At 35.4% G+C, this 12,057-nt stretch overlaps 1 protein-coding gene across 1 annotated transcript in view; it reads left to right on the forward strand.

The window, feature by feature from the left end:
* The window catches only part of SCN7A (sodium voltage-gated channel alpha subunit 7), a 97,032-nt gene extending 85,320 nt beyond the window's left edge, over positions 1 to 11,712 (forward strand). The window contains exons 21-25 of the mRNA XM_089328249.1: positions 433 to 486; positions 1,148 to 1,285; positions 5,068 to 5,172; positions 5,750 to 6,020; positions 8,705 to 11,712. Coding sequence (XP_089184375.1) covers positions 433 to 486; positions 1,148 to 1,285; positions 5,068 to 5,172; positions 5,750 to 6,020; positions 8,705 to 9,750 — 1,614 coding nt within the window. The 3' untranslated portion in view covers positions 9,751 to 11,712. The remainder of the gene's footprint in view (positions 1 to 432; positions 487 to 1,147; positions 1,286 to 5,067; positions 5,173 to 5,749; positions 6,021 to 8,704) is intronic.
* Positions 11,713 to 12,057: the final 345 nt, after the last annotated feature.

Consider the following 12,057-nt stretch of genomic DNA (forward strand, 5'->3'; position numbering starts at 1 on the left):
TCTTTGATCCACTCTGGGTCACTACCTTTTTTTCTGTTTATTGCCTTGAGGAAAGACTACTCAGTGAGCCAATATTTGCCAAATGTAAAGAGTTGGACTATTTCTCTCTTTTCTATCCCCCAGAAAAGCACATGTACACCAATTCCAAGTAGCTGTGACACTTGGCAGCATGAGTTCATTTACCATTTATTTATGTATTGCCCTATTGTATACCATCTTAAAATATTATTAAACATTAACTAAACTAAGCATTTAGAATAACTAAGAAGCAATCTGATAATGAATATGTCAAAGATCTTTTTTGCATTGTATATAAAGTAGGTTAAGATTTACTATCATGTTCCAGTATATTAATAACAAATTGAGTTTTACTTTTCATTTACCATAAAGCACAGATCTCCATAGGAATTAAATCCATCTCATTTTTTGCAGGCAACATTTAATGGATGGATCACTATTATGAATTCAGCGATTGATGCTGTTGCTGTAAGTACAATATAATCTCAAACTATTTTTACATTTCAAGCAAAGTCAGTTTTGCAACTTAAGCACAAGAAAAAAATAATACTCAATTTTAGGTTGGGTATTTAATGGACAATGAAATGTTCATAGGGCTGTATACAGTGACTGAAATACATAGGACCAAATAAATGATTAATAGAACTTGTATTAATGATTCAATGATTCAGTCGATGAACAATGTATAAGAGTAAAATTGACATCTTATGATTTGATTATTGCTTAAAATTCTTATCGATAATCCTGTGGAACAGTGATCTTACTACTTTTTACTAGTTCAACACTGTGTTTGTGGAGCATTAAGCATGGTATTATAAAGCAATTTGAAAGAACATTATCGTAAAAATTAAAAGAATAAAAAAGGAGGAAGGAGGGAGGGAGGAAAGATGGGACGGAGGACGTATTTTTTAAGTACTTATAATTATATCTGTGATAGACATGAAATCTATTCTATTTATATTAATAACAAATTAAAAACCCAGATAAACAAAACTAAAATCCTTTAATCAAAAACAAAGAAAACATTATCTCAAATAGCATTGTTGAAGTTTTCTTCTCAAATTTTTTATAACTCTGTGTTTTAAAAAGTCAGTATCAATACTTTGCTAATTTTTAAATTAACTTTTAGATAAATATGCAGCCTACTTTTGAATACAACCTCTACATGTATTTTTATTTCATCATCTTTATTATCTTTGGATTATTTCTCCCTCTGAGTATGCTGATCAGTGTGATTATTGCGAATTTCAACAAGCATAAAATAAAGATAAGTATAAATATTTTTTGTTCATCGATGTTTGAGAAACACATTCATAAAACACTCTGCTTCAAATAATTGGTTTTGGATTTAACATTAATATAAATTTTATTTTTTTTTACTTAGAAAAATAATTAGTGTTCTTGCTCACTGTTGAACATTGCTATAGTGTTCATCTTTCTATTACTTTCAATACTTAAAGTATTACAGACAATTTTCAGAGATAAAAATTGTATGTGTTTTTATATATGTGTGTTGTAGATAATGTGTTGAAAATAGGTAATTTTTCATGAATCTAGATAAATATATGAAGTTTAAAAAGTCTTTTACTGTCTGTTATATGCAAAGTCTTTGAATCTTAATCAGCATGAACATCTTCTAAGTTAGAATATCTCTTTCTGCTAGAAGTACAGAGAGTTGTAAAACCTCATTCAGAAAACAGCCTATGTTTAGTGTCATTTCTGCAGAGAGACCTTAAGGGTCTCCACAAATTCAAAGGCTTCCAAAGACATCTGTGCTCACAGTATGTCCTTCTAAGGCACCGACTACAAAATACAGGAAAGCCTTCCAAAAAAGCCAAAGAAAGAATAGCTTAATTTTGAAATTCCATCTTCAGTCATGCATCAAATATTAGTTCTGTGCAAAAGCTTGTATAGTGCTCTGAGTCTCCACTGTTGAGGTGAGGGCACACAATTCAGTGATAAAACATGGTTTTGATTAGATACTTCAGCTTCCTAGGAACCCAAAGGTGTAAAATCCAGAATTGGATTTTGAGCTTCACTTGCTGATTCCTGTTGATTTTTTATGACTTTTTTTTTCAAACTTTTATTTAATGAATATAAATTTCCAAAGTACAGCTTATGGATTATAATGGCTTCCCCCCCATAACGTCCCTCCCACCCGCAACCCTCCCCTTTCCCACTCCCTCTCCCCTTCCATTCACATCAAGATTCATTTTCGATTCTCTTTATATACAGAAGATCAGTTTAGCATACATTAAGTAAAGATTTCAACAGTTTGCTGCCACACAGAAACATAAAGTGAAAAATACTGTTTGAGTACTAGTTATAGCATTAAATCTCAATGTACAGCACACTAAGGACAAAGATCCTACATGAGGAGTAAGTGCACAGTGACTCCTGGACTCCTGTTGTTGACTTAACAAATTGACACTCTTGTTTATGGCATCAGTAATCACCCTAGGCTCTTGTCATGAGCTACCAAGGCTATGGAAGCCCCCTGAGTTCACTGACTCTGATCATATTTAGACAAGGCCATGGTCAAAGTGGAAGTTCTCTCCTCCCTTCAGAGAAAGGTACCTCCTTCTTTGATGACCCATTCTTTCCACTGGGATCTCACTCGCAGAGATCTTTCATTTAGTTCCCTCCCCCCCCCCCCAGAGTGTTTTGGCTTTCCATGCCTGAAATAGTCTCATGGGCTTTTCAGCCAGATCCGCATGCCTTAAGGGCTGATTCTGAGGCCAGAGTGCTGTTTAGGACATCTGCCATTCTATGGGTCTGCTGTGTATCTCACTTCCCATGTTGGATCATTCTCTCCCTTTTTTATTCTATCAGCTAGTATTTGTAGACAGTATTCTTGTTTATGTGATCCCTTTGGTTCTTAGTCCTATCATTATGATCAATTGTGAACAGAAATTGATCACTGGGACTAGTGAGATGGCATTGGTACATGCCACCTTGATGGGATTGAATTGGAATCCCCTGGTATGTTTCTAACTCTACCATTTGAAGTAAGTCAGCTTGAGCATGTCCCGAATTGCACATCTCTTCCCTCTCTTATTCTCACTCTTATATTTAACAGCGATCACTTTTCAGTTAAGTTTCAGTACTTAAGAAGAATTGTGTATTGATTACAGTATTCAACCAAAAGAATTAAGTAGAACAAACAAAAAAAATACTAAGAGGGATAACATATCAAGTTGCTTATCAACAGTCAGGGTGAGGGCTGATCAAGTCACCATTTCTCATAGTGTTCATTTCACTTTAACAGGTTTCCTTTTTGGTGCTCAGTTAGTTGTCACCTATCAAGGAGAACAAGTGGTATTTGTCCCTTTGGGACTGGCTTATTACACAGCATAATGATTTTTTTTTAAATTTTTTGACAGGCAGAGTGGCCAGTGAGAGAGACAGAGAGAAAGGTCTTCCTTTTGCCGTTGGTTCACCCTCCAATGGCCGCCACGGCCGGCGGGCAGCAGCCAGCGCACCACGCTGATCCGATGGCAGGAGCCAGGTACTTATCCTGGTCTCCCATGGGGTGCAGGGCCCAAGTACTTGGGCCATCCTCCACTGCACTCCCTGGCCACAGCAGAGAGCTGGCCTGGAAGAGGGGCAACTGGGACAGAATCCGGTGCCCCGACCGGGACTAGAACCCGGTGTGCCGGCGCTGCAAGGCGTAGGATTAGCCTAGTGAGCCGCAGCACCGGCCGATTCCTGTTGATTTTAAGTGACTGCATGCTGACAAATGATGGCAGTAGCAATACATTTGTTTACAGATTTAATTTATCTATTTTAAAGTCGGTGTTACAGAGAAAGAGAGGCAGAGTGAGAGTGAGAGTGAGAGAGAGAGAGAATCTTTCATTTGCTGCTTCACTCCCCAAATGGCTGCTACAGCCAGGGATGGTTCAGGCTGAAGCTAGGAGTGAGGACTTTATCTGGGTCTCCCATGTGGGTGCAGAGAAATCATCTTCTGCTGATTTCCCCAGGTGCATTACTAGGGAACTGGATCAGAAATGGAGAAGCCGGGACTCGAACTGGTACCATATAGGATGCCTGTATCATGGGCAGCAACTTTATCTGCTATGCCACAGCATCAGGACCAGCAGCACTTTTTTTCTTTAAAGATTTTATTTATTTATTTGAGAGGTAGAGTTACAGACAGTGAGAGGAAGAGACAGAGAGAAAGGTCTTCCTTCCTTTGATTCACTCCCCAGATGGCTGCACCGGCTGGAGCTGCACCGATCCAAAGCCAGGAGCCAGGAGCTTCTTCCTGGTCTCCCATGCGGGTGCAGGGGACCAAGGATTTGGGCCATCTTCTACTGCTTTCCCAGGCCATAGCAGACAGCTGGGATTGGAAGAGAAGCAGCCGGGACTAGAACTGGTGCCCATATGGAATGCTGGTGCCACAGGCAGAGGATTAACCTACTGTGCCATGGCACTGGCCCCCTACAGCACTTTTAAATTTCTAGATTAACATGACATTGTGCATAATATGTATTGTGTATAAGAGGCTGAAATCATCACTGGAATTCTAAAAATGAATCAGCCCTAGAAGGTGCTACAAAGAAGCAAGCACATGATGCTTTTGAAACAATGGCAAATAAAAAATATTATGATAGCATTTTGAATATAAGGTAATGCATGAAATATAAAATACAGATATGACAAATTATATGCATCCATATTCATTAGAAGGTACAAACTCACTTTCTCTGTTGCTTAGTAAACATTTTCTGATATCCTCTGCTATTTTCTGATCTCTCTCTTTAGCAAGAGAGAGGCTTTATTAGACTGAAATGTGAAAATAGGGTTGATTATCCACAGAGCCTTGCACTAAAAGCTTACTGGATATTACCTATAACTAGTACATATTCTACATGTGTTCCATATGGATTTTTGTGCAGAAGTCAGTCATATTGAAACATGATTTAGTCCAGTGCAGCTAAGCTATTTTAAAGAATTAGATCTGTAATTTCAAATTTTCTAAAATGTATATCAGTATTAAGGAAAATTTGGATTAAATAAAATTTTAATATCTTTCTTTCATTTCTCTACCAGGGAGGTTCAAATATCTTTATAACAGCAAAGCAAAAGAAACAATACCGTGAGTTAAAGAAACTGATGTATGACAACTCTCAAAGACCGGTACCACGTCCAGGAGTAAGAAAGCATCAAGATAATTTTGAAGTTTACATATTATTTATATGTTGTCTTTTATAAATGAAAGTGTTTTTGAAATTCTTTAAAAATGCTTGGATTGTTGGGGGGTAGACAGCCCTTGCTGCAGCAGTTAGGTTGCTCCTTGGGATGCCTGCAGCCTGTATCAGAATGCATGGTTCAAGTCCAGGGTCCTCCACTTCTCATCCAACTTATTCCTAATGTCTTCATCCTGGGAGTCAGCAAATGATGTCCCTGCCAGCTTTGGCCTGGTCTAGCCTTTGGTGTTGCTTGCGCGTCAGCAGATGGAAGATCTTTCTCTGTCTCTCTACCTTTTAAATAAAATGAAAATATATTTTAAAAATTAGCGAATGTTTTTGATAAAATTTATAAACTATGTTCCTTGACAGAGTTTTTAATGGTCATTTTTTTGTTTCTTTAAACTATATCCTACAATTATAGTTTAGTAAAATATTGGGCACTTAACTCTATTCAATCTGGAATGGAAGTTGTAGAATCAAAAACTGTGTGTGTATACATATTCTATTAAGACAATTACACATGTCTTCTTTACCCACAGAACAAGTTCCAAGGATTAATTTTTGACTTGGTAACAAGTCGAGTTTTTAACGTCGTCATCATAGTTCTTATCTGTTCCCAAGTAATTACCTTCATGATACAAAGTGATGAACAAAGTCCACAAGTGGAGCGTGCTGTCTACTGGATTAGCTCAGTCTTTGTTATGCTGTATACTTTGGAATGTCTACTGAAGCTCGTCTCTTTCCTTTGTTACTATTTCACCATTGTGTGGAACATTTTTGATTTTATGGTGGTCATTTTCTCCATTACAGGTAAGATGTTGTTTAGTCAAGCTTTCACTTGTTGATATGGGCAAATTCTTTTAGGGAATGCTTTTCAAGATACATCTCTTAAGAAGCAAGACAGTCACTTAAGAAATGGTTCATAAGAAAGCCTCCCATTTTTTGTATCCATAAACATACAGATATCTGACAGACATAAAATCCTAAATGTTTCTTGAACTAATCGCATGGACATTATGCCACAAAGCGCCAGGTAAATTTGTACACAAACATCAGTTTTCTAGGATAATACTAGAAGGATTTTATGTCTTAGAATGACATAACCTTGTTGTTTTTTAACTTCAAATCTCTAAAACTATTTACAACTTAAAGGTCTAGAGTTTTAGGCATTAATGAATTTGTCCCTAGAGGTATCTTACTTTGAAGATCCCATCCTTTTGTTTAAAAATATATTTGATCATCCTTTTGGTGAATAGGTATTGTGAAGAATTCAGTAGTATGTAAGATAGGCATAATTCCTGTATACACATAGCTTGTACACTATTAAAAAGTATGGAATATTAAGCAGTATATTTTAATGCTGTGCTGCTAAGGTTATGGTTGGAGTAGCACAGTGGGCTGCAGCAGCATACCAGAGGGAGGGGTTATAGGGCAACTTTGTGGAAGAACAAAAACTTAATTGAGATCTGTGGGATAAGGAGGTAGCCAAACAATGAATTTAGGAACAAAGTGTTTCATGTAGAGAGAATTTTTTTATCTTCTTCTTTCTCATAATACACATACCAGAATGAAAGCTCCATAAGTGGAACAGTGTCTTAGAGTTATTGTGTCAAGCACTATTTTATGTTTTCAGTAGTGTAAAATGTAATGTCTCCCCTCATATTTCTAGAAAACTCACTCAACTGATTCTGTTGAGAGTTGAAGGAATGCAACTAATTAGGTAGAAAAAAAGCTCAAGTAGCTAAATGAAAAAGTGCTATAAGATGCAGTTGGATAATAGGGAAAAACAGCAATTGTGGAACTACAGAGCCTTATGACATTGAGGAGGGAGTTACTTAATCAGAGAGCTGGAAAGAAAAGAATTGTTATCAAGAGAAAATTGTTTGAACTTGGTGATTGCAAAAGGTTAAGTATCCTCTCTCCAGAATGTGGCCATATATATGGACAACTGGAGTAAAATGGTGCAGATGGTTAAAGTTGAGAAGGCCAAAGTCCATGACACTGGCCTTGGAGTTGCTTGTTGATGGTAGATGTTGAGGTAGCGTGGCCAGAAGTGAACCAATGACTCAAGTCTTTAGCAAATGAAAATGATTCGTAGAACTAAGGAATGGTAGGAAATGGTATAGTTGAATTGCATGTTCTGAAAAAGTAAAAATTTACTTTTTCCTTATAAAAATGATAGGAAGGAGAAGTGGTTGGAAATAACAGTGCAACAAGAAAAAAAAAATATTCCATCTTTCTTCCCTGAGAAATGTTGAGTAGGAGAGAATGTGCTGTCTGCACTTGAGAGTTTAAGGAAAACTGGTGACCTCCAGATGGAATCAGATTTTAGATAAGTTAAAAACAAAAAAAACAGTGCTGATTATGTAGAGAAATTACAATTAAAGGAAGGCACATTCTGCATAATGGAAGCATTTGGAAGACAGAGGAGAAATGGAATTGGGGTCAGATTGGAGGACTGACTGAGGCACTTTGCAGATGAGGGCACAGATGAGGGAGAACATCTGGCAATGACGGAGCTTGATAGACAAGGTGAGGCATCACATTTCCAGAGGCAGCACACATACTGTCTCATTTACAAGACTCATGGACTTCTCCCCTCCACCAGCTTCTCACTCAAAATGAATCACATTTTCTCTGGCACTTCCAGAAAACATCTCTTATGTCTCTTAGGGATACTGAGTATAATTTTTACCTTTTCAAATTGTTTTCCCCAGTCACTCCCATACTTGGCTCATCTACTAACCACCACCACCACAATTTCTAAACAAAGACTCATATATTCAGTTTATTTTTAAAGCTCATGAAGCCCAATACTGTTTATAAATTATATTATAATCTTTGAATCACTGGATGCCAGACACTTTTGTAATTATATTTACCAATTAGGCCTTTCTGCCTGGCTTCGTAATCATCTTAAATGTCCATCACTGTTTTCTATATTATAAGATCTTTGAGGACAGAAATCATGTCATTCATCTTTGCATATTTGCATGATATCTTCCTTAGGCATTGGTAAAGGATGGATTGCATTAAAATTCTTGATCCAACAGCAGTCAGAAAATAGTATGACTACTATGTTTCATTATGGGTTATTTATATTTAAGCTCCTGATTCAAAAGAGTAATCAGCAAAAATGTATATGTCCTTCTTTATTCAAAACCTCTATAATTCCAGAAATATTTGATTTATAGTACTTATAGAAAGATGATTGTGTAGAAAAATTATCTTCCAAATTTTACTCAGTATTCTGATAGTTGACACAGATAGTATTTGGTTAACATAAACTTTTGATATCTTAATTATTAAATAGGAGGAATTCATAAAGCTAGAGGGATCAATAAAGAATAGTAAAATTTAGAACAACAGTAAAATGTGAAATAATTTATGTTCCTCTAATTACGTTTGTGTTTGGATAACATATTACATTATATTTCTCTAATTACATTTGTGTTTGGATAACATATTGCCTGTCTTGTCTTTCCCACATCAAGGATTATTACTGCCTATCACAGTAGGATACTACCTTGTGCCTCCCTCCCTTGTGCAACTGATACTTCTCTCACGGGTCATCCACATCCTACGTCTTGGAAAAGGCCCAAAGGTGTTTCATAATTTGATGCTTCCTCTGATTTTGTCACTTCCTGCATTGTTGAACATCAGTCTTCTGATCTTCCTGGTCATGTTTGTCTATGCCATCTTTGGAATGTACAACTTTGCCTATGTTAAAAAAGAAGCTGGAATTAATGATGTGTCCAACTTTGAAACCTTTGGTAGCAGTGTGCTTTGTCTTTTTCAAGTTACAATATTTGCTGGTTGGGATGGGATGCTTAATGCAATTTTCAACAGTAAATGGTCTGACTGTGATCCTGATAAAATTAACCCTGGGACTCAGGTTCGGGGAGATTGTGGTAACCCCTCCATTGGGATTTTTTATTTTGTCAGTTATATACTCATATCATGGCTGATCATCATAAATATGTATATTGTTGTCATCATGGAGTTTTTAAATATTGCTTCTAAGAAAAAAGCCAAAACCTTGAGTGAAGATGATTTTAGGAAATTCTTTCAGGTGTGGAATAGGTTTGATCCGGAGAGGACCCAGTACATTGATTCTAGCAAACTTTCAGATTTTGCAGCTTCTCTTGATCCACCTCTTTACATGGCAAAACCCAACAAAGGCCAGCTCATTGCTATGGATCTTCCCATGGCTGTTGGAGACAGAATTCATTGCCTGGATATCTTACTTGCTTTTACAAACAGAGTGATGGGTAAAGATACAAGGATGGAGAAAATCCTTTCCGAGATAGAATCAGGATTTATGTTAGCCAACCCTTTTAAGATCACATATGAGCCAATCACAACTACCCTAAAACGAAAACAAGAGGCAGTTTCAGCAACCATTATTCAGCGTGCTTATAAAAGTTATCGCTTAAGGCAAAATGACAAAAATAGATCAAATATCCATATTCTAGATGGTGACGGAAATGTTCAAACTTCTAGAGAAGGTGACTATTTTGATAAAGCCAAAGAAAAGTGAACCAAAGACAGATCTAAACTTACCACTTCTTGGGCTTCATGTAGCCAGAAATATTCAAGCTCAAGTCAGAAATTAAGGAAAGATCAGAAAAACTGAGGTGATAATCCATTGTTTATAACCTGGGCTAATTAAGTGTGTGTTTGCATGACTCCATGCAAATTCACATTTTATCTTTACATATTCATTTTACTCAATCTATTAGGAAAGATAATCCTTCAAAATTGCTGAAGTGAGTTGAAGTGCGTTAAAGTTGCCATTTATCCAATGTTGTCTTCTTTATCTGAATTTTGTGGTGTATACCTCTTCTAAAAGAGTAGGGAGGTTCTAATAGAGATTAGCTGCAAAGGAGGGACTTCCTTATGTATTATATGTAAATGTATAACTTAATACACGTTTAATAACCGCATTAGGACCTAGTTAAATATAAGTACTATCTTATTTGTGGATGGTATTTTTAAAATAATGAAGTGTTTTAGACTATTAAGTCAAAATTTTGTCCTGACAAATGCCAGAGGCGGAAGGGCAAGGACAGTTCTTTAGAAAGTGCCTTTGAGATCAGACACAGAGACTGAAAAAGATTGGTTGAAGCCTTATTGTTTGCTATTAATGTTGTTTGGATCAATATTGTTTCAATTTCTCGGGCTCATAGTTTCTCTTCTGTTTAACTGGGGTTCCAGCCTAAGCTCCAGCTCTTCATGAGGATCTATTTACAGGACAAAAAGCATAAAGGGAACTGGTTATGGCCTACATTGTCTCATATTCTTTTATTTGCTCTTTTCTTTAAAAAAACACACATTTACTAAAATTATCATAATAGATAATATGTTAATAAGCTTAAGTTTTACCTTATTTTTAAAATTATATATTTTACTACTTATTTGTAATGTGACCTTAAATATGTAAGACCTAGTCAACTGTATGTCATTGTACAAATTTGAAGTGTTGAGAGCTACCATTATTTCCAGAGATTTTCAATATCTTAACCTGTAATTCAGAAACTGCCATTGCTTTGCAGTGCTTTTCACTACACTTTATAACTTTAAGAAAAAATGTGCATTCAAACTATGAGGACTGTGAATCAGAAAGTGACAGTTTAAGTTCATTGTTGTTTTATAATATTAATATAGCAAGTTAATTTTCACTTACTTAACTTTACAAGTAATTTTTACTTTGTGTCATCATATACATAATAACCCTGTAAGATGTTTTAAACACTTCAAAATTCTAAATTAATTTTCACTACTGGAATTCTTTTTTAAAAATAGTGACAAATTGTTTGACATTCATAAAATGGATTCATTTATATCCATGTAATTTGATTCTGATATTTATTTCACTTCTATGAGGACTGATTTCAATTACTTGCAAAGTCCTAAAGATTTCAAACAGAAAACATTTGCATTGTTGACTTAAATAAAAAGTTTAAGTATGTTGTATGGCATTTATTATAATTTACATTTCAGTAATTATATTTCATTATGAATGCATGTTCTTGAGCCTTAATTATTATAATCAATTTCTGCTCCTCAGAAATTTAATAACCTTACCAAAATGCCTTTGGGGGGATCCCCTAAATAAATGTATTTCAGGTGTCTGCTTTTTCGTAAAATGTTCCTTCCCTTTCTCCTGTTGTTCTCCATCATGTGCTGGGGACCAGCAAGGAATCAGTGTTAACTTGGCAACATGGTTACAGCTGGTGCTTTATCTAAGCTTCTGAGTTTTCTAGTTATTAGGAATGCTTTAACAGGGAGCTGCTTCAGATATTTAAGCTGAGTCATAAGTTGCTTCTGTAAATTTTATAAAAAAACAAATTTTTTAATTTGAAAATTATAGCTTTTACTGTAAACTGTATTTGCCAGTAACTTTACAAAAACTATGTAAAGAATTATTTTAACAAAGTCTTACAATATAATCTACATTTTACATACTATAGAAAATAATAAATACAACCTGATAACCACACTGAGCTTTGGGTTTTTTGTTTGTTTGTTTTTGTTTTTTCATGTAAGAAGTAAGATTGGCAACTTGGTGCAGTAGCATTTTTAAAGATAAGCTTTACCTGAAAGCTTACTTAATCAGTCTCCAAAATCAAAACTGGCCATACTTGCACATCCTTTAGATCATTTAATTCTGTAAAAAAATATTAATAAACTTATGAGAGGCTCCTATACATTTACCTAATGTGAAAAGCACTCATCAAAATCAATAATTTTACTGGATATATCTCAGTTTTTTTAAAATTTGCTTTATGGAAGTTAATGCCAAAATTAATTATGTCATTATGTTACTATTTATCAATTTCTACTC

Source organism: Oryctolagus cuniculus, chromosome 3 (genome assembly GCF_051225735.1).
Source record: "Oryctolagus cuniculus isolate XC-2025 breed Fujian yellow rabbit chromosome 3, ASM5122573v1, whole genome shotgun sequence".
In the NCBI taxonomy this organism is placed as follows: Eukaryota; Metazoa; Chordata; class Mammalia; order Lagomorpha; family Leporidae; genus Oryctolagus; species Oryctolagus cuniculus.